Genomic DNA, 26861 nt, shown 5'->3' with positions numbered 1-26861 from the left:
GCATACATTATAGGTGACAAAGTTGTTCCTGAAGTTGCTTTTTTTATTACATTAAAGGATAAATTTATAAAATTTTGATTTATTATACACAACAGCTATCACTAATAACTATTGTTATTTCTTAAAATCAATACAAGTACATTACTTCAAATGAAAGCAAGGTCATACTATGTTTTCGAGAACAGAAATGGATTCTGTTGCTACTTCTGGCTGCATCTGTTAGCCTGGCTCAGATTCACTCATACAGTGTGAGTAAAAGCTAGTAATTAACCATTTCACACGCTCATGATAAAAACCTGAGATTCAATTAAAAAATTATTCTGGCATACTAAGTTAAATGTCTTCCAAACTACTCTAGGAAACAGAAAGAAGGAGATAGAAAGTCTGAAGCGATCATTTATATGAATGGTTACGTATGGCAGAAACAAAAATCTCAAGCAGCAGCCGATTTATACGCTGCTAATTCCTTCCTTAGACGATCAGACTTAGACTGGTCTGATTTCAGCAGGAAAATCTCTGCATAGAGATCAACACTGGTCTCAAGCATAAGATCCTAATTATTTGAAAGGCATTTGTTTTCATAGCTTTTTTTTTTTTTATGTGTCCAAGTCGATGGCATTTTAATGCCTTATTAAATGGTTGTTTTACAGCAGCCCGTCTGTTCAGTCTCTGTGCCCATGTCTGTACTTTGTGCTGCAGGATTTTACCTTTCATGCTAGCCAAAAAATATTTTCCAAATTCCCTATAAAAGTTTTCGATATTTCCTAAGACAAATAGAGTAGGGTTTTTTTTACGTACTCTAAAATGACATTGATATGGTAGATATGACATGTATGTCTCTCCAGTTACGTTGTGCTTGCAAAAAAGGTGAAGGTTTGTGTTAATTAAAGGGATATACTCAGCTACCTTGGGCCCAGCTTTATATGATTTTTTTTTAATTACATAAACAAATGCAAATGTTTTCATTTCTGTTTTTCTTTAATTCAGTTTAAAACCCAGCAATACAAAATATGTGACCATTTCCCTACCATGTTTTTAGCCCAGATGTTGCCATGTGGGTTCTCTAAATGCACAAGAAGTAAAAAATGAACCAATTCAAAACCAACCTGAAATAAAATGAAATCGAAGATAAATTTTTGTATCAAATTACTGTGAAGTGCATGAAAGGTAAACAAACATTCAAACGTGAAAAGGAAGGTAGATTTAAAAATTGTGTATTTACTAGCACTCTGACAACAGTCCCAGTGAAATATTTCTGTTAAACATAACGGTGAAACCTTTGTTTTGTTGAAGGCAAATGGCAGAACCCCCACTGACTTCAGTGGGGCCAGAATTTGTAACCAGGTAGCTCTTTCCCTCCACTCATACACAAAGATTGTACTGCTTTGCCACTTACACCAGAGTATTTTTATGCAGTTAGCATTAAATATCAAAATACTTATCTGTCTTATTAGTCCTGATGAATATGTGGTATGGATCAGCAAAATCTTTTAAGGTAAAGTATAATCTAAATTGCCTGGTTTCAGTTCTTAGGGTTCTGTAGCAATAAGCAATAACGAACAGATGATGGAAGCAGCCAGACCTACAAAAGAAATAGTATTTTAAAAGTACTCTACTTAGGGGGGAAAAGGGTTGCCTTTGTACATAAAGAGCTCTATTCATTAAAAGAAGTTTTTACAAATGTGGTTATTTCAAATAGTCAAAAAGTGTGAAACACACTTAAAATGAGTAAAATTTGTGGGTTTTCCTATGGGTTAAATATGTGCCATACTAATAAAGCTCTCCTCACACCTCTTCCTAACTCATGGTCTTTGGCCTCATTCTGCAAGATGTTTTGAATTGAGGGAGCTCAGCACTTTGCTGGGATTGACCATGGGCTGCTGAAGTCCCAGCTCTGCAAAGATTAACAGACTTTAAAAGGATCCAGAAGAAATCATCTATATTTGACGTTCAGCATGGCACACATCACCGTGCCTTGCAGCAAGCCCATGAAGAACAAGTATGAGTGAGCTCCAGGTGCTTACCTGGGACCTAGCGATTCCACCCCGAGGAACCCATGGACACACTAAGGGACTGCTATACTGAGTAGCTAAGCAGGCACGATAAAGGTGACAAGAGAACAGAGACTGAGTCAACAAATCAGAAACACCAACAAACCTCAAACCTTCTCCCTTACAGTTGCCATCAGGTCAAGTTTTAAAGCGCAAATTACTTTGAATTCTGTCTAGGTGCCCAGAGCATCCTGAAATCCTCCTTGCTTCTGCAGGAGGCCTTCCCATAGCCAGAGTCAGTTTTCTGTCACTGTCCTTCCCACTCTCGTTTTTAAAAAGTACCTGGCACTCAGGGTGCATACGAAGCAGAGATCAACAGCTTACAGACAGAGGACAACCTGCTTTATGTTTCATGAAAGGTTTCCTATGCTGATACAGGTCAGTATTACTGGATATCCTATAGTAACATAGCAGTACTGCTGACTTAGATTCAAGCTCATTCAACAGAGGTTTAACAAAGTGATGAAAATCTTTACAGAACTGATTTTCCAGTGTTTGATCCCTCCTGCTGCTTGAAGAAAGCTTTAAATAGCTTTCAAATAAAACAACTCCATTAAAAAGAGATTATTCATAAGAAACCACTTTGCTAGCTTTTGTCCTTTCAGTTTTTAGCTCCCTATTATGTCCAGCAGTGCAGATATCTGTGTTTAAAATAAATGCTCTCAAAACCATGTCCTTATTTGCCTTTACTGCTGTAACTCTGCTGTCACGGTCTGTTGCTGCACGTCAGGGAGACGCTAGGAATGGAACATGACAGCTCCATGATGGTTCAAGCATGGAAAAACAAGACACGCTTTGGAAAGCATGGCTTTATGTGCAGTAACTTTAGCACTGAACCAGTTCGCTGTAGAAAAAAAGCCCTCGACATTTCACAGTGTTTGTTTAATCACAGCAAAAAATTATCAGTCCATTACTTAGTTCACACAGGTAGGCCCAAGAAACTGTAGTAATATTTTATAGACAGGTAAATATAAGAATACATATATTTCAGCCACGTGATATTGTATGTCTTTTATCAAGGTACAGATTTTCTTTACTTCTGTCTAACAGTAGAGAAGGAGAATTTAATGGCAAAATACCTCCTTACCACTAACAAATTAACAAAATTCAAATTATTCCCACATATTTCTGTCAGGAGAAAATAACGAACGACAAAGCCGTGCATTTCTTCACTACAACTCTGTTTATTTACTAACAAAAAGTCTGTTACTGCCACATAACAGGAGAGGACATCCTTGCCCCCAGCTCCAGCTCCCTGGCCAGGGGTAGGCAGAATTTGAGAACAGCCACTGTGACAATGGGGCACTGTGCTGCTTGTCCCTGCCACCTGCTCCTCCTGCCCTGCCCAGGCAGTGTCAGTAGTGACCCTGGGCAGTGTCAGCAGTGGCCCTGGGACATTGTTCTCCAGACAAAACCATGCACCAGCCCGTTTCAGCCCGTGCGAGTGCAACGTGCCTGCTCCGTGCGCTCAGGAGGCAGTGCGGCCTTCAGGGCCCCGGCAGCCCGCGGAGGCTTTGTCCAAACCATTTATCCCTTTCCAGAGAAACTGCAGTGAAAATGGTCTATAGATTTAACCACTGTCAGATGTTCTCTGAGCAGAATATTAATTTCTCTCCTGAGAACATAAACTTTTTGTTGTAATAAGCCACCATGCTCTCAAGCCCTTTGATTTCCTCTGTCAGTGCTGCCCCCCAGCCCGTAAGTGCCAGCATCTGGGCACAGCCTGAAAGGTGTCTGAAACGTGGGGAGGCGAAAAGGGGAGCAGTTACATGCGCTTTTTTTTAAAAACTGAAAATGTTAAATCACAGCAGACTGGCCACTGAAATGGTTTCCTTCTCACCAAACTTATGCAGTGGTTTTACAATATTTGCAAAGCCACAAATAAACTGTCTGAAATAGCAGGAGCAGTAATCCTTAAGAAAACCAAAACCTTTTACCTGGCTGCCATTGTCTGGAGAGCTGGTCAGGGCTGTCCTGCCTCCATTTTCTTTTTGTCTGTGAAAACCATTCCCTGGCTGGCTGCAGACTCATAATTAATTACTTCTGCTTGCAATGATTCACTTGCCTTTGGATTTGATCTCAGGTTGCTGACTTTCAGCGTATTACAGACCATTTGCAACTACATCAGTTCCTGTTCAAGTGTTTTACTTCGTACCGAGATATCATCTAGAGATAATGTGGAACAGGCATGCCGTGCAATACCTTCTCCCCATCCTCTGCAGTACAGCAGGTGTTGTGCCAAAAGACATCTCTTTAAATTGCAGTAGGTCTCGTCCTGCTCTGAAAGCTGCTCCCTCCCCCTTTTCCTGTTACTTGGCTCCACAGGCTCTGGTTGGGCCACCATTTGACTTTAATCAGAATGTGAGTGAGGTCCAAAAATTGTTGAAAGCTCACTTATCCCATCCCAGTTCATTTCCTTGATGCCCAGTAGCACTTCTTACCGCTTTGCTTTTGCTAAACAGAGAGGTGCGGGGTAATGGGTTGGTTTCCCTCAGAATCAATCTGTGGTAGACCACTGCGTGCAGGCTGTATATTTATTGGATCTAGAGAACTGATTTTTAACTGCAAAAAAACTTCTAGGGAATCTGAACAGTATGCCAAAGCTGTGATCGTGGCACAGCCGTGCTTTCTTTATCCTTGTTAACACCAGAACTAACAGCAGCGGTGACTGTGACCTCAGCAGAGGCTCGCGGTCCCAGCCTAGTCGAGAGGTACGGAGCCGACCTTTGTACCTGGCATCCATCTCCCAGCCGTTGTATTTTCACAGTGAGTTCCTTGTGCTAGACGGGATAAAGCTAGAGCAAGTATACCTACCTACGCCTCCACAGGCTGTGAGGAAATCCCCTGAGAACATGCTGCTGCTCTGCATTTAAATTAATTCAGAATTTAAATTTCTTAGTGCCAGAGAAAATTAACCTCTTCTTCAGACCCGCACGGGCACTAGCAGCTAAGACTTCTGCAAAGGCCTGACCCTTAAACTAAGATTTCCATCACTTTTACTTGGGTGAAAATGTACTGCAACAAGTAACTGCTGTACTAGTTTGCTGCTGTACCAGGAAAATCTGCACGCTGCAAATCAGTTATCTGCAGATGCTATGCTTCAGCTGGGCTACATAACTCAAGAAAATTTCCAGAGATTTAATTCATAAGACAATATTTCCAGCAGGTATTACTCTGTTACTAGCCATAATGAAATCTAAATCCTTTCTTAGCTTATCCATCATTTTATTCACATTTCTTGCTCTGAAGCAGAGGACTAATTTTCAAAACCAATTTTCCCACTTTTTGGACGCGTCGTGTCTCCCAGCAGTCACTGTCTCTGCTTGCCGCTAATTTATCCTTTTTCAGCCTGCCTAGTCCAATAACTTCAGTTTAAGAAACGGTGCTTTATTCTATTCATTTCACAGATCCTAATACACATTCAAAAAGTAAACTGACCAAATCTAGAGAAAAGCTATAAGCTTTATCCTCATTCCTGTGGAGCTCAGCACTTTCAGCTTCATGTCTTCACATTTCCTGAACTGATTGAAGAACTTTCCCTAGACATTTCTGAGGCTGTGTCCTGGCCAGCCTCAGAGCAGCTTTTATGGCCAATTTTTACATAAGTCTAATATTTAACTGAACTACTTCCTTTAATTTTTCCACAGCTGCCAATTTTCCTTGTTTTACAAACCAAGATTATCACTTTTCCTAATTGTACAGTAAGGCCAGGGATCAGATTAGGATCGCCCCTTTTCATCATTCATTTTATAAACAGTACTTGAGTTACAGGATTTGGCTGCTAGGAGCCCCCGTTTCTGTCCATCTTTCCAGTCATTCACCAGGACTGTGATTTGAACAGACCAGATGTGCTCCTTATGAAACCCATAGTTCAGAAGAAGAGGTTTTTATATTTTCTGAGCTGATCTGTAAATTTCAAATCACAAGTCTTTTTTCCTCCTAATTTGCCATTCATTGGCTGACAATCTTTTTGTTAAGCTATGGATTTCAAATGTGACCTACAGACTTCAAATATGACCTAAGATTCTGTCATTCCATTCTTTCATTTCTTTCAAAAACTGGTATTTTAGTTTCATATGAGCAGGTAAGTTCCAGGCTGGTCAAAACTTTTCTGCTTTCTACTGTCTTCTGGTAAACTTTCCAGGTGAGAGCAGCCAGATTGCTGGTCAAGTCAGTGACCTTGTCAATTCATTCTTGGAGCTTTGCATCCAGCCTTACCATCTGGCCAGAGAGTTGTGTAGGTGGCCCTCATTTCTGAAGAGGACTTCCAGACATTTCAGACTCTTGTTGTAGTTACATCTGCCCATCTTGGATTTCTGCAAGCCCTACATAAAACAAGATACTTGTGGGGAAAAAAAAAGAAAAAAAAAAAGAAAGAAAAGAAAAAAGAAAAGGAAAAAAAAAAAAAAAAGAAGCACCAATGTTTCAGATACTGGTGTTTAAAAACACTGTCTGGATGTTCTGAATTAATATTGTGTTAGAAGTCGCCAAATGGCCGTATGCCAAGATTCAACCCAAGGTGTATTTTTATGGCAAGGCTATAAACCCACAAAATAAGTGGTTTATAATGGAAATTCTGACACACTTTTAATATTAAGAGCAGAAATACACTGGATGTGGCAAGTAAGTATTTGACAGCTGTGGTACTCACTTGTCGGCTGTTCTGCCCTAACAAGTCCCTTTTGATGGTGGGATTCCTGCTTTATCTCATTCTGTTTCAGCCACGTGGTTTTGGGGCAGATGGGCTGAGCCATGCTTTGTGTTCATTCCGGAGCCTCTCGGTACCCTTTTTCTGGGCGATTACAGTGAAAAGCAACAGCTGGGATTCACCAAGTACCGATGTCTGCAGCGTTCTGAAGCTCATGGCAAGGACTCAGCTTCACACAGAGAGCAGCTTTCATTAGCCAAGGGACGGGAAATTTCCTCTGCCATTGATCCCTTCGAGTGGCACTTCTCACGCGGTGACAAGGTATTGTGGCTGGGAAGAGCTGTAAGACTGAGCACATGGGCACTGCTTTCAACTTGAAACCCACAGACAAAAACCATCCGTGGAAGCCTGTTGATGCTACGGTTGTGAATCAGCCCGTGCACAGCTGGAGAAAGGAGTGACCGTGAGCAATATTTTGGACAATCTACCAGTTTACATAGGCACAGAAAGTATCCATCTACTGTGAATTCAATAATAAGGAAATAGCAGTCGAGGGGGTAAAGGACTAAAAATAATTTCAGAAGGCTGAAACATCATACAAATAAATCCTATACCTAACTTGAGATATTATAACCCTGATTTGGAGAGGAAAAAAAAAAAGACAGAACAGTTTTACTCACAGGTGAATGCTCTAACTAATCACCTACATTAGAAGCCTCCCACTGACATCATTTACAACACACATATATTTATCAAGTGAAAGTAAGAGGGGAAAGTGTGAAAAAACAGAACCATTTTTTATCAGAAACATCTAAGATGAGAGTGTTCAAAACAGACATCCAAATGGTACGCACTGGCTCTGTATCTGATCTGTCCGTATGGCATGTTTTAAACCTGAGATTTCCAAATACAGATAGGGGGTTATGGATCTTTCCCATCCCAAGCTTCTTGATTTGCAGTCACAGTCTTCAGGAAACCCAAGGAAGAAATTAACTAATCTGTGACTGCCAGAATAGAGCTTGAAACACACGCACACACACACATATACACATCTTGAACTTATTTTGTACTTCACACACAAGTTGGAGAGAAAAGATTTTGACTCAAAGTGAATGAAACCTAAACAGCTGACAAACAAACAAAGGATGATAGATTAAACTTTCCAAGTAGCATGCAAGCCTCCTCCACTGTAAAACTGAGTTTTCCTACTCCTAATGAGTAGATTAACTGCAACAGCAAATACTAATGCAGAAAGCTTTTTCTTTTAAATAAAAAATGAGAGGAAATGAAAACCAAATTACACATTACTTAAAAATAATCTATCTGGAGATGAAATAAAACATTTGTGACTATGAACCAAGATTCATACCCCTACTTCCAACATCTTCCATTAACACCCCTAGGAAATTTAACACAATTAAATTAATGTCCTAAAGGGTACGCTGGATCGAGGGAAGCAGAGCCTGGGGCTTACTAACTGGCTGCAGTCTTTGAAAGAGTCTAACAGCTTAAAGACACAAGACAATTTTACTTGCATCTTGAGATTCTGAGAGCATTCTGAGAGGTAGATTCTGAGAGCGTTTATACATGTAGAATGCCTAGAAATTAAAGCTCAAAAAAGGGCATTGTTTTGTTTCAAATCACAAGCAGGCTGCTTGTCTCAGATTTGAAAGCCTCTGTGATTCTCTACAGAACTTCCTGTAAAAACAAAATTCCACATAATGATTTAAGACAGGAGTGAAATCCTATTGATCAAAACACAAAGTTGAATACAAGTCAAGAATTGGATGGAAGCTGATGGCAAGATGGTATATGAACATTTCTTAAAAAGGATATATCTGGACACATCAATAATCATGCCATTTGAAGTTCTTTAAGGGCTGCACATTCAGAAGAAAGTCAATGCTTACACAACCTTGTGCTTTTCATGCTGGACAAATTGGTAGAGTTAGTTGAACTGCCTATGGTCTACAACAGACAAGAAACATCTCAGCGGTTATGTGCTCCAGCATTTCTCTGTGGAATTACATCTGGTATGTGAGACAAATGCACTGGTTGCAACTCAAATTAGATCATTAGTACACACCTTTCACCAGGTATGACTGATACTGTTTTTAAATGCAGTACAAACTCTTAATTGCTACTCAATTAAGTCTACTTAGTCCACACGTCTTTCAAGTCTGCATATCCACATACCTTTTGAGCTAATCCTTTCAATGGCTCATTTCACGTTGATAGGTAGATAAATAGACAGTCAGACAGATAAGAGAAAGATAAGGGCAAGAACTGCTGTATTTTTAATATTCTGGTAACGGAGGTTATGTTCAGGCAAACTTTTGTCATGCAATGGGACTGCAAGGTCCTGACTCCTGCCTTTGTATCTTTTCTGAACAAATGGTACCCATTATATTTTTGGCTATTTACTTCAGTAAGCTTTTTGGGTGCTCTGAGCACATACACACATACATGATTAAACATGAACATTCATTTTTTTTAATATAAAATCAGTTCTGATGCAACCTGATGAGCTGAAGGAAAGTATCAATGTGTGGGGAAAGAGCCTTTGGCAAGACAGTTTATTTTTCTTTCTGTGGAGATCAGACTTTTCTTTATGATTAGTCTCATATGTTTCTTGCCGGTTACTTAGGCTAATTTTGTAAAATATAAATTAATGTTTATGTTAGTCAAATCTCTCTATTTAGATGCTATTGAAATGGAGCCCTAGCACGGGTACATGCCCAGCTGTGCTTTGCAAATGAGGAAAAGGAAGGAGATTGACAGCAGCTCTTGTTGCTCCACAGACCAGCTCTGCAAATCTACATCAGCCACAGTGCTTTCTTTGGACCAAGCCTTCCTCCTTTTATTAGCTTTTTGCTGCTTTTCTGGGTAAGAAAATCAATGGAAATTTGATTTATTTATTTTTTTATTAATATATTTTTTTGGTGTAAAGGAAAAATAACCCAGGAAAAGTACTTCAGGCAGAACTCTCACAGCTGAAAAATAAGACTGGTAAGATTTTCAAACCAAATTAAGTGTTAAGGGTTTTGTTGGTTGTACTTTCTGTGGAAGAACTAGAAACTAGCAAGCCCCTTTCTGGGTGCAATGATGCTCAGGAGCCTTGAAGGTCTAAGTATTTACTTCTGACACTATTTAAGTGAACACATTTTTCTTAAATACTGTTAACTATTAGACTATTAGATTTAAAGAAAGGTATGCAATTTTCACCATCAAGATGTAAAAGTCTTAACAATCTAGCAGACCCCCTACAGCCCAAGCAACACAAGAGCCAGAGTATTTCTGCTACGATATGGGAGCATGATGTGGAAAATTGGAAGGTCACTGGAAAAAACATGTGCCATAGGACCTGCATTTTGGAATCATCAGGGAAAGTTTGAGGGATGCAGACCATGAATCCTAAAAATCACTCAGAAAAAGATGAATCTGTTTCTCAGGTCCTGTCTAGACTGTGAAAAGATGGGTTCTGTCCCGCACTGCCAGGGCTGGAGAGGATGTGGTCAGCTGGGTGCATTTGATCATGTATGTGGTTGGACTGCACCAAACTGAAATCATTTTGCAGGACGAGGTTCTCTGAAAATATTACTCTAACCCTAGCAGCAGTCTTGCCGGGCAGACAATGTCAACCTGCCAAATATAAAAAATGAGGTTTTGTTAAGCTACTTGTTATTAACTGCTCAAACCTCAACTGCAGCTGAAGGAAGAAACCCCAGCATTCCCACGACGAACACATGGCTTAACCAAAATATGGGAGGTCCTTTCCTCGGAGAAGATCACCAGCCTAGGAATAATTGTTAAAATAAATACTTGAAAACTTGGCTCTCTTGCTTCACCTACACAAGAAGGAACAGCTAAGTCCATAAGCCAAAATTTCTGACTAACTTTTAAAAAGCATTTATCCTTTGAAACAGCTAAGCAGCATACTTTGATCTTTCTGTGTGAAACACTTCGTCTTTCACAGTAATCATAGTCAATGTCCAGTCTCATTTTAAAGTATAATTTGTGGCTTTAATACTTACAAGGTTATTTTGAGGAAATGTGAAAAATATGATTTAGTATTGTTTAGCTCTGGTTTGAAGTCACAGATGTTATAAATTGAAGATAAGATACTTAAATTTTTAAATCTTTTGAAATTTTAAGTTGTGCGTATGGGACCAAATTTCTTCCCTTGCGAGGCTCCAGGGTTCCCAGACTGAACTCCAGTTAACTTCAGGATGATTTGATTTCTACCTGACATTAGAGGACAGAAATCATCTAACAGTAAATTCTAGATCACGTTAAGGATTATTTTGCTTTCTGAGTAATATTTTCCTATAAGTATATATAATATAAACCACTATAGTAGGGGAATATTTATATATGAGTTATTTCCATTCAAAAAGAAAATTATTAAGAAATAAAGCACACAACCTTCCTATATCAATGTGCCACTACTGAACCACATATATAGGACTGTTTGAAAAGGCAAAGCCTGGGATGAAGGCTGGGGTATGTGGCAGGAGAGACTACTGGAGCGTAGATTAATGGAAAATGAAGAGCATGGAAGATGTTCATCGACTCTAGTGCAAAGCACAGCAACAATTTAAACACAGATCAATACAAATAAAAGCTTATATTGACAGAAATCTTACCTAATGTAACACAAAGTTTTATATTTAGTAACACACACAAAAAATAAGCATAGGCTCAGTCCTGCAAAATCCTTAATGGGAGTACCTACAGCCTCTCATTTTCTTGTTTGTGATTGTTTATATAGGCTTAGATAAACTGTATTACCTTCTGTTGCCTTAGAAATAACATTTCTAATATTTTGACAGTGTAAGTCATGCAATACTGCTTGTGGAAACAAGGAGGACTGGACAAGAGGGTGGCAGCATCTTTTTTTTTTTTTTTTTTGGAATAGCTTTAACGTATGCCCTCCAAGCTGACATGTGCTTCCTAGATGAGAAAATACAACATTCCTTCATGCACAAAACAGTGTTTTAGTTGTAATGAATTCATCCGATCCAGTTTTGAAACAAAAATAAATGGAGAAAACTGCATTTTCAGAACCCAGAAAGGAAAACAGCTCACATGCCCTACGAGCTATTGTTACGAGAGGGTGAGTTTTTGCTAGAGGCACCAACAAAATTAAAAGTAAGTGGCGAAGAGAAAACTGATTAAATGCTTACAAAAAGTAACATCCACTATCTCCACTCCTTTCCAACAGACATCCCCATCTGGAATTTATTTTTAGGATGCTCATTCCTTCTCACAGGTTCAATGCTACCCGTTTCACACCATTTAACTATTGAAAGCTCTTGAAATTCCGGGCCAGAGAAGCCAGAGCCCAGTGTATTTCACAGTGATGTAGCTAATGTGTCAGACTTGTAAAATAGCTCTTAGTGGTAGACCTCCATTTAGAGAAAGACGGAAACTAGCTTTAAATACTTAAGGCTTTAATATCTAGTCCATTACGCTGCAGCAAGGTCTTGTAAAGAGTCAATTATGGGATACTTCTGATTTGATCCACATGCAAGGGAAATCCGCTTCTTTACCTTTAAACCTCTGTAGTAAGTGTCCTGTTTAAATAATTAGTGACACTTTTTCTTTGATCAAATTGATTCACATTGTTATTCTTTTATGTTAATTTAAAACTTAATCCATGTAAAATCCAAGACAGATCTTAATCCATCACTCAGAGAGCTTTTACAAAAAGGCACTATCATGAGATTTTCCAGAAAACACGACAAGTTAAAGACAGTAGTGAACTAGCTTGAAATGTTCTCCCCCCACACACCCCTTCTGAAAACCTGTGAATCGCAAACAAAGTCAAAACTAGTAGCATGAGTAAGAAGTGCGACAATTCACAAATAACTCTGAGTGGAGACAAAACTAGCAGCCACTACAGGACGAAACCTATTCTCCAGCATATTTAATGATGAAGCCAAAATCTCAGCATTTCCTGCCATTAAAAGTCTGTTAATCGTGGGAAATATTTTAAAGTAAACTGCAGCTACTTTAACTTATATTCTTGTTTTCTACTCTGAGCTTAGTTGTCCGGGTTACGGGGAAGTTAACAGCAACAAAGTTGGAAGGGGCTTCAGGCCAGACACAACTAGTTAAGGTGCTCAGCCAGTAGAGTAGGTAGAAGGACAAATCCTCTCAATATTTATAATTTCATGCCCATGCTCTTGTCTTTGGTAAGACATTTCTGTAAATAAGAGGCTGGTAATAAAGTTAACTGTACAAGTAGATAAATATTTAAGTTTTATCCAAGCCCATAAATTCAACAGACCATGCAAATTCTTTACTTGTATGTATTCGAATAATTTGCATGAGTATCTCTAAAATGAAGTAAAAATTAATTGCAATCTTAATTGAACATGAGCTGACCATTTCTGGATAGTAGTTACATTTTTACCATGCTTGCATGTTTTCCAATAATATATTTAAAAAAAAAAAATAACGCTTCCAGCCAGCAACACTGCCCTTTAGTGACAAAGGAGGCACAAGAACTGCTTTGCTAAAATCCTGCTGTGTATTTCTTCAAAAGGCTTGATGGAGGAATATTTACACCCTCCAAGTGTTTTTTCTCAAATATTAATACAACACTGCAAAAGAAATAATAACAGATAATATTTCACAATAATTTAAAAAAATATTTAAGGAAAACAAGATGACCATTTTGTTTAACTGCATGACAAAATCCTCAAGTAAAATTGTTTCATAAAATGACTAATGGAATGTAATTACTGTAAAATTTCCACTTGAGCATGAACAGCTGGGTCTTGAGGACCTCTACTGTTCAGACTGTGCACTGTGCACCTCACTGTACAACTATGGTCAGAATATCATCTGTACTCAATAGCTAAAGTGAAGAATTTTACTTGATCTTTAGCATTACTCTGGATGTCACAATCACAGTGAAATTTGAAAAATCTATTTCACTTAGTAAGAAAACGTCAATGCTTGTGAGAGAGTCTCTCTCAGTCATCCACCATTTATGAAGTCAGAGACTACTGTGAACATCTAAACAGCCAGTATTCCAATTCCCGTGCTTAAATTTGTACACTGATGATGAAATGGGGAGATCTGTGCATATTTTCCTTTCACCATTTCAAATAGAGCAGAATACGAAGAAACTCACAAATAATATTGGAGAGATCATAGCACCAACGATATGGCAAATACAGTCTGGTGTGCTCTAACATTGATACAACAAAGTGAAGATGAAATCTTTACAGAGTTCCTTTTATACAGGAATCTTGTTGGACAATGGCAAATCAAAACACATAACACTCAAAAGCTTGAGACAACAGCAACAGTCCAACAAGGCTGTCTCGATACAGCCGGGTGGCTCCAACAGCACAGGAACGCTGACCGCGACCCAGCCAGCTTGCTCTGACTGTCACTGGCCACAAATGCTAGTCCCTCTTGTGTACAAGGGAGGAATATTTCAGTTAGGGTTAACAAATGCAAATGAGAAAAAGAATGCATTGTCACTAAAGAGGCACTTTCAGGGAGGATTAGAAAGGTAAGCATTTCAGTCTGCCCCTTAGGTTTTGGGAAAAGCACCCTCGCTGTAATATCTGAGCATTTCATGGAGCTCGCACACAGCCTACTGACCTGCATCTGCTACGTGCACATAAAAGCTGCTGAGATATATTGTAATTTTAGGCTACTAATTGGCCTTTATTAAGGAATAGCTTTTGTTTTTCTGGAAAAGTTGGACAGTAAAAATTTGCCCCAGAAGTACTGTCTGGCTGTTGAACATCAGTTGAAGAAAGCCTGCACAGACAGAGCACAGGCACAGCTCTCGCTCCACCCGCGGTGTCCTGCCCTTGACAAGTACTCCCCTTTTAGAGGTATTAAATCTTGGCAACATCCATCGGAGTTCCCACTTAAGCTGAAGTAAGTACATGTACAGAAGGGCTCTGTCAACATATCTGAGTGGAAAGATGTTTGGATTAACTAAGAAAACCTATTCCAAATCTCAGATAATAAAATGTCCTCCTAAATCCTAATTGCAACTTTCATCTTGTGTCTCAGACCTTGCCACCAGCTGATGTGCCGATACAGATCAAGTGTTTAGTTTGATAAATGCGGCTTACTAGGGTCTTGGTATTGCTGACTGACAGAGTAGCTGAATAGGATCCAGGCTTCTAAAGGTGATTATCTGCCTAAAGAAGGAAGAAGATGAGCACAGGACAACCTTGTTTGTCATTTTGCGCACTTAATCAGACAAAGCTCATAATACTAAGAGCTTCTCTATACCATCAAAAATAAAACAAAAGCAGCTTGTGAATAAATTACACTACCATTTTACAGGGGGAAAATCCATATGAATGCATTGGATAATTTTATTTTAGTTACTATTTTTCAGAACTTATAACGGGAAAATATGACTATTAATCATATTCCCAAAAAGTCTTTCCTTAGAGTATGGAATTTGGAGCTTATCACAGCCAGATTTGGCTGTACAACACACATAAAGCAACATCCTTATTTTAAACACTAGATCAAGGTAGAAAGTTACTAGATAAGACTTGTCTTTCTAATTTAATTTCCTATCTTATTCTTGGATTATTCTTGGTTCTGCTTTAGGGTTAATAAAACATCTACATTGGTTACACATTTCTTTTTATACAGAAATTATGTTATATTTAATTTGCATTTCTTTAACCAAGAGCTTGCATTAAATTGATTTAATACCGCTAAAAATTCAAATGGAGTGTTAAAAGCTGACAATCAAAATACATCCAAATAAGCAGCATTTTCAGTGTGGGGTATTCCACCATTTAAATGAAAAATAAAAACAAAAACACAAACCTGAATAAGTAAAAAAGATTCCTAAGTAGCTCTGCTTTGATACTAGAACATCAAAAGGAATGAAGTCAAAATCTCAGCTGAAATACATTCAATCCAGAAAAAAAAAAAAAAAAAAAAAAAAGTACACAATTGCCAATATCTTGTTATTGTCATTAGAACTAAAATTTAACAACCACTGAATCCCTATTTTGTATTGAAAGGTCCCAGTCTTCACTTGTATCCCATACAGCAATTATGACCACCGATGGCTTAAATAAAACACATTTCCAAAGCAAAGGCTATTCTACCTAAATCTTTAGTTTGTGAGTAGGCTCACTGACATTAGCAGGGCTTTTATATGAGCTCAGTCTTACAAGGTCCAGCACTGACACTCAAAACTGCTGAGTGGTATCAAAAAAAAATGATATTTTAGTTAAAACTTTCAAAATTTTACTACGTATTATTGGCAGCATCATTTATTACTATTAATTTCATAGCTAAAGGCTTGGATTATCAATTCTGTCAATCCAAGCAATTTCCAACCACACCTAATTCTACATCTAAATCATTACAAGGATAAAGCTGTTATACTTGTAATGGTATTTGTCCTACTTTGAACATTACAAAACTGTTTTATCTAATCCTTTAGGAAACACCATAATGAGGCTCATCTAATGGCTTCTACTAGTTAGGAAGGCAAACTAAAAGATTTAGCTCCTCAGTCTGTCTCTAAATCTTCTAAGTGAAAGATGATTTACAGTTAAGCTATGAAAAATGCGACCACTCAAGTCTGGAAAGTCTCAATCTGATTTCAACAAACTTAAATCACGATAGAAGATTGTGTCTCACTAACTAAAGATTTGCTTACCTAGGGAATCAGCATCTGTTGTGAAACGTTCATTAAGTTATAAAAGGTTTATAGACTTGTCCAAGCTTCTACTGGGAAAAAAATGTTAGATTTTTACTGAAAACACTTATCTGAAATGTTAAATATATACTTTCTCTGTTTGATACCTGAAAAAATGTTTTTCTGCCCCTTGACATAAAAAATGTCATAGAAGCAAAAATATAAATAATTATTGTGAGAAAAAAAAAACACACACAGCATGATCTCAGTACCTTAAGACAAATATTAATAGAAGTTAATAGAGAAACTGGGGTTCTTTTTGTTTTTGTGAAGCTAAATACACATCATTTTTGAATTACCTGATCTCCAGAGCATCTAGAGAACAAAAGAAGATTATACAGACCTTACAGAAGCCATAAGACATTTATAAAGGCAATACCAAGTTTTGCTTAGAACATACTTATTTAACAGCTAATGGTTTCAGAACATGCAAATCATGAGGTGAGACTGGGTATGGAACCTATGTAATTAATTTAAAATATAGATTATTTGTGCCAAGCTTTTGAAGGTTGATGCCTGCCTTTCATATAGGTAGAGACCCGTGCTCAATGACACCCTTGTACCAGCTCCACCCCTACTAATGTGTATGACTCCCTTCTCAGCACTCAGATAGGTTGGAGTTTGCCATACAACCACTGCACCCAACACTACCCAGTTAAAATAGCAATGACTGCTCACTATTAACAAAACTCCGGTTCCAAAAAGGAACCTCACGGAGCTAACCTCACTAGAGATCCTTCACTACTGGTTCTGCACTGCAACTACTTCTGAACTACTGGTTCTCCCTGAGCCCTGCATAGCTCATCACCCCAAGCAGATGAAGCAAAATGTGTCATGGAAGGGTAGGAGTTTCCTGTTATAATATCTATCTGCAAAACAAAGTAAACAATGGTCCAGACCTAGTAAGTACCATGGCCCTAAGCAAAAAGAGAAGAGAAAATATATAGTTGCAAATTATTTTTACTTTCATAAGATCTCTTGTGGGTCCTCAAGAAATGCAGCAAAAATTGCACACTAAAACCCACAATTAGGTATGAGGGACTGAAGTAACACCGTTGCCAATGAATTCAGGTTTTGATGAGAAGCTATGAAAACAAATACATGAGAGAGGTGCCGGCTGTCATTCCAAGATGCCATTATAATATAGAGCAATATAGTAATATCCGCAACAATATTTTTTGTTCCAGAAGAGTTGGCTTTAGATACAAATGTTTAAGAAAAACAGCTGAGGGAATACACAACCTACATCTCTGAACATAAATGTGGTGATCCTAAAAACCATTCCTAATTAGTGTCAAAGAGAACTATTTCCTTACAAAAATATTCTTCTCTCATAAGAAGAAAGTTTTGTACATTAAATGGGAATTTTATTACTAGTTTGATGGCCAGACACTAATCACCTAGCTGTATAAGCAAGCTGGCTATGGCTGAATTAAAGGAGAAAGGGATAAAAAATAAATAAATAAAAAGCAGAATCTCAGAACAGAAACTTGAAAAGGTTCTAGAATACAGGTGATTGAATATCCAACAAATTTCTAATGTAAAACCAGTAAAAGTGTTTGTAATAGCCTCAAGTTAATCTTTCATCATATTAAAATTAAAATTAAAGATTAAAATATACAAGTTAAGTATCATGGGTTAATATGCCCGTTGTGCTCCCCAAAACATATTCCAACAGAAATCCGGGAAAGAAAACGCTTTCACAAACTGTTCAAAGGGCTAAGCTTTGTGCAGCATTGAGTGGTTTTCAGTTTGAATAGCAATATAAGCACACCTGCTGAAACATTATTCTCCAGTTAATGTTTACTTGGGGAATAAGAGTTTGGTTTTCAGAGTTTCTTGGTATGACACCATTGAAAACATAATTTGAAAAGGTTATTTCATTATTACCTTTTCAATGATCTGCATTTGACTGTTGATCTGTTACGTGCTTTTGTCTGTTGTTCCCGTGTGCTTATCCCAAGTCTTTGTTATTAGACATGCTATTCATGAAACCTGTGAAAAGTTTAGTACAACTAGCGATCAAATGAAAGCATTTCTAAGAACACGGTAACTTTTGTGGCAGTGGGTGTAACCTAATGCTGAAGAGCTTCCAATTTTATGTGCTATTACTTCAGCACATTGATGTTGTGACTAAATTCTATATAAAATCTTTATCATACATTAAAAAGTCCTTCAAAACTGAAGGCTTTATAAAATTGAGATATTATTTACATTCAATGCAGTGCTGACAATAACAGTACAATGTGATGTATGACTAAGGCAGATCAAAATGAACATCTGAAACATTCCATGAAAGCTGTGAATTGCTTACTTATTCTAAAGAATACATTAGTTTGCTTTGAACTTCCCTCTGCTGTGAATGACGACTGTGAAGAATATGAAAAATATTGGAGAGAGAGCAAACAATTCATTTTCTAGCTTTCAGCTCCATTGTCCTGCATGCCTGCATTTTCCCCTCACCCTTGCATTAGGAAGAACTCAAGAACTACAGAGAAGTTTCCTTATAGATGGCCATGAAAAGGTTGGATTCGTGACTGTACTCATATCACAGCACTGTCAATCTACCCACAGGATGCATCAAGTAACTTGTATTTATTTTATCAATATTTCTATACTTATTCAAATTTCCAGGAAAAAAGTACTCTGAGAAATGGTAGACAGTATTGATATTCTCAATAATGACTCCAAGGCAAAACAAGGTAAAACTACTGCTGAATAACATACACAGGAGTTACCTGTGTGTTCAGCAAATGAACTCATTTTTTTTTTCTTTCCTAACTCTAATACAAATTCATTCACACATTCTTGCAAAAAGGAATTTAGTTAAAGGCAAATAGGCCTGACAACTCTGGAGAAAGAAATACCGTACTTAAACACAGAGTAATGTGAACTGAAATCAGTATGTACATCTCAGTCAGAGGCCATTCAATCGTGTTCATACTGCAGCAGCCTCAGAAGATAAGAAATCATGTCATTGACAGGAAACCTTGCCTATCTCTTGACCAATCCAATCTGTGACGGGTTTTCCTTTTCTGTGGTCACTAAGAATATGATGATTGATCTTATCCACAATTGGGTAGTTTTGAGAGACCCCTAGATCATAATCAAAATACAGTAGACATGAATGCATGAATATGTAACAAAGAATTACATGTAAGATTTTCATTTTCCACATTTAGCTAAGTTTTCATCTGCTCTAACTTTTTCACAAAGACACACATAGAAACCTGATAGAGTACCCACCACAGCAACCACAGCTCGTCTTCATGAAAGCTGAAGGTGCACAGCTTCCATAAATTAAAAAGCAGTAATGCTTATGCATTTAAATCCTACTGATTTCAGGCTAGATTGTATCCTTATTAACTCCTACTCAGCAAAAATACTCATCACACCTAAAGCAGGCAAAACTTAACGTTTATCTGAATAAGCATGAGAGTGCATTAGGCTGTGTCACCTGCAAATTCATCTCTTTGGCATTCAAAGAGGAGAATTAGACCTGAATGTGCTCTGTAATAGTTAAAAGAAAAAAAGCCCTATTTGCAAAAAGCAATTCAAGATATACATTAAAAAAAAAAAATCTCAACAGCATTATCAATATTTACATTAATAACCTCATAGCAGGCCATTTAGACAGAGGGCTGGCTAAAATAACACTAGTGCGATGCTGCCACCTGCAGCTGAATGCAGAGTGCTTGCTTCTTTAGCAGCTCAAGGCCAGTCCTTGTATTTGAAGCTGTCTATATAGGATTTTTAACTTTAAAATGACGTTTCCCTGGTTGACTTATTCAGAAATTTTATCATCACTTTGCTAAAGGAACAGTGCACGATTAATAAACTTTCATTTCTACACTGACCCAAACGGATCCGTGTTCTGGAGAACAGACGGCAGGCTCCAGGCACCTGAGATGCTCACTTGTCTCCAAGGCTGGGCTGCTGTGTGAGTAGGAGAAATTTTTTAGTCTCAGTTTAAAAGTCTGCATAGAGCATCTTAACAGTGCCATGGCCATCTTGGAGAAGGTGAAAAACTTAAATAGTCCAAGAGAAAATATTAATGATACATGCTGTGCTTTACTGAAGTTAAACCATCACTGACATCCATCAAGTTTTCACTAGTGACTCTTGTGCACATTGGCTGCTGTAACAGCTAATATCACTCTTCCATTTTTTGAAAGCTGATGGGAATATGAATATCTGTACAAAATGACGTATTAAAATAAGTATTAAAATCCGTATTATAAAAATTCCTTAACACTAGGCATAAGATTTCTGTATCACCTGTGTTTACTCATTAAGCACTACCCCTGTTATCTTTCTTGTAGAGCTGCTAGCAAGGTAGACATTAATAGAGGATGCTGTAGTATTCTATGCCCCCTTCTGGTACTTCCAAACAAATCAGGATTAAGTAAAAAAAATATAAAAACAATATTGCTGTTCTTTATGTGCTATAACAAACAATGTGAATGGAATTGTTTATTCAGAGCAATCTATAAGCAAAAAAAGTGGTAGAGAAATAAAACCCAAGTAAGCATCTTGTGCTTAGAACCTGTTAACGTTAATAATAGTTACCTGCTTGTTACTCTTATAATTTCTACAAGTTTTCAAATGACCGAACTTTTCATTAATAAAACGCAAACATACTTGTCACAACTGCTTATGTTTTACATGTCACCACAATTTATACAAATAGTTTCTTGAGATCACAGATCATTCTTCCCGGAATGAGGCAGTAGTGCTTGTAAAGATATATTACAGCCTCATACCACATCCTGAGACTTTTCTCTGAGCATGTTATTTCTAAACATCTATTAGCATCCAGAAGTCAACCAGCCGTATATCTGAGATGACATGCAAGCCTTAAGACACATGCTCATAGAAGTTGGATGAACAGCCTCTCACTCATCTTTCATCATTGTGTAAAATGTTCCTAATTTATCTGCAATCTTTAAAATAAACAAGCCAATTGCCAAGAAAAGCTCTGAAAGCTGCAGATTAAACTAAAAACTTTCTGTAACAGATCTACAACTTTGAACGGTCAGTTCTGAATAATAAAAGTCACATACATGCGTATATATATACAGACACACAGCAATATCCTTATGCATGTGAGCATGTTTGTGTACACACACGTGTATTTATGTATTTTTAAAAAGATCTATAGATATGCCCTGACACAACGCAGACCCAAGGTAGGAACACCAAAAAATTAAATAGGCAGTATCTTGTATAACCTTTCACATACTACTTTAAGAAGACATAAAAGGATATCAGTATTAAATCAGAGCGGTACAGAGGAACCCAGAAATAATGCATATGCTCTATTGAAAAAATATGTTGTAATAGTAGCATGTGTTTGAAAACGTGCAAATAAAATGGGCCCAGACATCAAATAATGTGACAGGTGGTATTAGTGCATGAAAGATAAGCATCCCATAGAGGCCCCAGAAAATGAGCATGGGCTGCTTAGCATTTCGTAGTTCAAGCGTCCCGTCTGACACGCCGCAATAGTGACTGCAGCCACCAGTCACTAGTGCTGAGTGCCTCCCTTCTTTCCTGTGTTAGAGATGAGCTCAACTATAGCTTCTTAGCCCTCTTGTCAATGTTACTCACTATCTATTGTATAAAATGCAGTGAACTCCTAATGGCATTATAATTTAATCACAGCAAAAAGAAGAGTGACTGTCACGCTGTCTGCCAGTGATTGACATGGCCTGGATTTCTGCTGTCAAAGATTTGCATGTCAATCAGTAAGAACCCATATGGCATCTGTTTACAATGATCATAAGTCATCTGATACCAGTGTCTTAGCAAAGCTTTGACAGAAATGAAATGAGACCCATGTTCTATATTCCCGAGCATGTGAACTACAATGGATTTGTTTAGAGTTCTCAGCATCTGAGTTAATGCACATTAATGCTGAACTAGGTTTGAGAACACAATGCTTTAACAACAAAAACATCAGGCAACGTTTGCTTATTAAATTCGATGAGGATGCCATGTCTACTCCTGGCACTCTGTCTCATGGCTGTTCCTATTGATTTTGCAGCTTTCCATTTTATGAAATAATACATCTCTTCTAAACGTGCGCGTGTGTGAAACTCATCACCTCTGGTAATGTCATCAACCATGAATTATTACTAAGCTACATCTAGACTTCTTTCATAGTTTCTTTTGGCACTTCATGCGTTCACTTCCACTTTCTGTCTAAAGTATTGCAAGATCATTACCTAAATTTGGAATGCAATTGGAGAACAATCAGGCTGACAGAAGGATCTGAACGCTGGATTCCAGAGAGGAAAAATAACTTATCAGGCAGATATCCTTGTTGCTTTAAATACCTGGCATGGCGTTCGCTGGGAAACCATTTTGGATGAATGCCACAAAAACTCACATGAACTCATGCTGCTTTTATTGCAAATTCTTGATAGCATAAAAATGCATGTCTGGTAGTAATCACAGTTGGGCATAACACCATCCTGTAATGCAATTCTGTGCACCCAAAGTGATAAAAAGCATCTTGACCCTTCTTACTTATAACTGAGGAGGTTGCAAATTTACCTAAGTACACTGCAAGAGCAATACAGCTTCTCTCTCCATAAGTGAGTTTCATGTTCTTAATCCTGCCCGCATGCTGACAGATTATATTTGAGTTTTCTTTCACACTGATATTCTGATTTAATATATATACATATATATATGCCAAGACTGCTAAATATCTGTACAATCCCTTCTTATTATTTATTTATGGTAATTTCTTCCTATTTCTTCACACAGAACCTCTTCTAAGAGCGACCTGCTACAGCTTGCTAATGCCATTTTTTTCAGATAAGCTGGGTATCAGCTGTGGGTGACATTCAGTCACGGTCTAAAAGTGTAAAGAACACTCACATTATGTGCAGCACTATCTGGACCATTCGTTAGGGGATGGAGAGCTGTCACATTTCCCATGTCTCTCTGGGGATGTATCTAAACATACAACCAAATGAGTTATCCAGCAGAACAGTAACCATTTGAACCTTTTTTAATGGAGGAAAAAAAAAAAAGAACTGGGGGAAAAAAGGAAGTAGGAAAAGAAGTAGGGAAAAGCCCAAATTCTCCCTAACTGTTACATGTCTGTTGTCTTGCTTGTATCAGCCACCTGCATTTCCTGGATGGTCACTTAATGAACTAATTAGCTCATCTTTTTTGAGTTGAAGTGCTATGTGCCTAGACAAGTTTTGCTTTTGAAAATATAATTCCTTTATCCTTTTATTGGCTTTAGTGCAATTCAGCGGTGACTCAGTTTATGAAAGAGAGATGCATAGCTTCAGTTTGGATAAGAATTAACTGGCTATCCAGTAGCAGCAAGTTTTTCCTCTCTGCACAAAATGCTTTTTCCCTTTAGCACACCATTCTTCCATTGTGACCCTCATCAAATAAACTGATGAAAGTAAACATCTGTAGTTCAGGAGGCATTTGATCAACAGCTTTGCTCTCCATTTGAACCAAGGGGTTCTTTTACAAGGTAACTGCCCTCTCCCAGGGAGGTATACGTGATTACCCAATTCCTGTTGTTACAACAGACATGCTTAAACTGCCTATTGTGTGCGCTATCCAAAATTATATTTGTGGTTTTGTTCCATACTGTCTCCTGGTCTGTGAGCTCCTGCCTCTCCTAATCCCCTTTCAATGAATGACACACAGCTCTAAGGCCCAGAGATCTTGTTACTAACAATTACCAATTTCTGCCTTTTTACAACACTTAAGGAATCAAATGTACAAAGAGGATATTAAAGACCTTTCAAATATATGAATCAATATCTCACATTGTATACACACGGATTAAAATAATTTATCGGCAACCCTTTAAATAAATCTGGAAGCATTAAAACTATGAAATATTACAGTGACCCCAGGTTAAGTACAATAAGGGAAAATAGATGATGAAATATGTCTAATGATTATATTGAAAAGTGTGCAGAAGACATGCTGGAGGCTGAAAACGCAGAGCCAGGTTGTCCCCTCCTCCCCTTAACCTCATACCATACTTTTATTTTCATTGCTGTGATATGCCGGGAACGTTCACAGTCTGTGAAACCAATTACAGCACCAAAGCCTGCTCTTCATAACAGAAAGACTCTTACAAAACTCGAGGTATTTGCATCCCCACGAGGTCTGGTTCTAATGCATCTTGACCACTTTAAGAAAGAGTATTCCCCTGTCACCAGGCCAAACCAGCTTTATTTCTATTGTTCAGGAGTTTAAAATTTGTGAGAGAACCCCACATGTTCAATGCTTGCTTAGAAAATACCAGGAAAGATTCAAGGAAAAGCAGCACCCCTCCCCACCATGGTTATACCTGCAGCAGTAAGGAGAGAAGCAAGTTACTTAATACTAAAGTAACCCTGCGGCACTTGGTTCCTTTGCCATTTTGATAACCTAGCGAGGCTTCTCTTGGTATATTCTGCGTGATTTGACAAATTGCCAGATCAGAATAACAAAAATTACATTGAATTTGGGACACAGCAGAAAAATGCATAAAGAACTTCCATAGCAAAGCCAGTTTTGTTTTTGTGTCACTTACTGGCTGTATTAAAAGTCACATATATCTTACTAAAGCCATCAACTAAGCTTCTATTGATTTTAAAGGAATTCTTAAGAACAGTCAACTGCAGGATTACTGAATATATGTGTTATATTTCAATGAACATCTAGGCACCGTGTCCCTACAATAATAATATTCATTCCAGAGATTAATATTTTATAGAGAGGCTTTCCTATAAAGTTAGTATATTAACTACATTCTTTCCCCAAACACGAGAGACAAATTAATATACACTTTATGCTGACTACCACACATAAAAGGTAGTTAATTTAATTGGAATATCTGGTAAAGTAAAAAAATAAAAATAAAAATGCAGACAGCAATGGAATGCTAACAAAATTTTACAATCCATAGTATATTTATTTCTTTATTGCCCAATTCTGATGGTTTTGTTTTCTTTCCTCTATATAGAGCTTTTACATCTAAGCTGGATTGGAGATCAGAAACCAGCTGGAAATTTTCATTCTAAGTGGCCCAATTCTGAAAGCCTGTGCATACTAAATACATTTTAGAAAGTGTGGGCAAACCTGTACGAGCACACATGTGCACGTCAGCCTATGTAAGGTGCTCTAAGATGACAAGCAATAGGAAAATTGAGGTATACACGAAATCCCATACAGGTAAATCTAAAAAGGAGTTTAAATCCTATGCCCTATCTTAACGGTGCCCGATACTGCTTGATTGACTGTGTCAGCATCAAGGCCACCACCAAACTGAAGCGTACCGTTCTGGAGCCGCAGTATGAGACACTAAGAAAGCGAAGCAAGTTCAGCAGAAGGCCACTGGGATGCTCCGATGGCTGGAGAGCACAGCCCCAGAGAAGGAGCTGGGAACTGGGAGGGAAAGCTTGGAGGGGGCACAGCAGCAGCAGCCTGCCAGCTCTTACAGGGAGGTTATGAAGAAGATAAGCCGAGCTCCTTGTTGATGTGCAGCATGGGAAGACAAGGAACCATGGCCATAAATTAAAAAGTGAAATTCTGACTGATAAAAAGAAGCAAATAGACCCAAGATCACGGAGAGGATAATTGAGCTGTGCAACAGGGGCCAAGAGAGGTAGGGGAAATCTCTGCCTTTCCTTGTCCAGTCTTGAAAACTTTCAAAGTCCGAAGCAACTTGGTCTGAGTTCAATCCTGCTTCAAACAGGAGATTGGACTTAGAGATCTCCCCCACTCTCTATCAGCATGAATAAATCTGTGAGAATGGCTGTTCTGGGCCAAACTAAACATCCACCTGGATCCGCTACACCGTTCTGAGAGAGGCCAGAAGCAAATGGGAAAAGAAGCAAACCAGGATGATTATAAAATAAAAGTTCAGATTCCAGTTTAGGGATTCCCAGAGCTGGTAGGGTGATTTTTCTTTGCTGACATCTTGCTTTCAATTCTTGAAACAACTAAATCAATTCTTGTTGCAGAGCTTTCTTCCATGAGTTTTGCTAATTGGGTTTGGAAGCCATTCACACAGAATGCACTTGTTACAACCTGCTTTAAGGAGCCTCACGATTTAACTCAGCGATGCATGAAAAGTATCACAGTCTTTCATATACTTCAAACACTCCTCATGCATTGCTGAACTCGTCTTTTTCCTCATTAGAAGCCTGTTTTCCGTGCTCTTCTTGTGTACAAAGTAATCAAAACTAATCAAGTTTGCAGTGATCAGTTTGCAAGACAGACACCAGTGATATAATCCCTTTTGGATCCAGAGTAGTCAATCATTTTTATTTGTTCCTTTTAAAGTTCAAATACTAATATTAGATACACAAAAGCACGTATCACTGAGTCATTATTGTGAAATGCGGTATTGGCCTACGAAATCATCATGAGTGTTCATAACAAATATGTTTGTTACAGAGAGACAAGTTCCCTTTTG

General features: G+C 38.0%; 1 protein-coding gene across 1 annotated transcript in view; it reads right to left on the bottom strand.

Annotated features, from left to right (window-relative positions):
* Nucleotides 1-1522: 1522 nt before the first annotated feature.
* Nucleotides 1523-26861, bottom strand: part of BRIP1 (BRCA1 interacting DNA helicase 1) — a gene marked incomplete at its 3' end in the record, with an annotated part of 109082 nt that continues 83743 nt past the window's right edge. Inside the window, exon 25 of the mRNA XM_084299376.1 lies at nucleotides 1523-1582. Coding sequence (XP_084155502.1) covers nucleotides 1523-1582 — 60 coding nt within the window. The remainder of the gene's footprint in view (nucleotides 1583-26861) is intronic.

Source organism: Netta rufina (genome assembly GCF_964035555.1).
Source record: "Netta rufina genome assembly, chromosome: 21".
In the NCBI taxonomy this organism is placed as follows: domain Eukaryota; kingdom Metazoa; phylum Chordata; class Aves; order Anseriformes; family Anatidae; genus Netta; species Netta rufina.
Note: the sequence above shows the minus strand (reverse complement) of the source record. Positions and strands in the feature narration are given on the sequence as shown.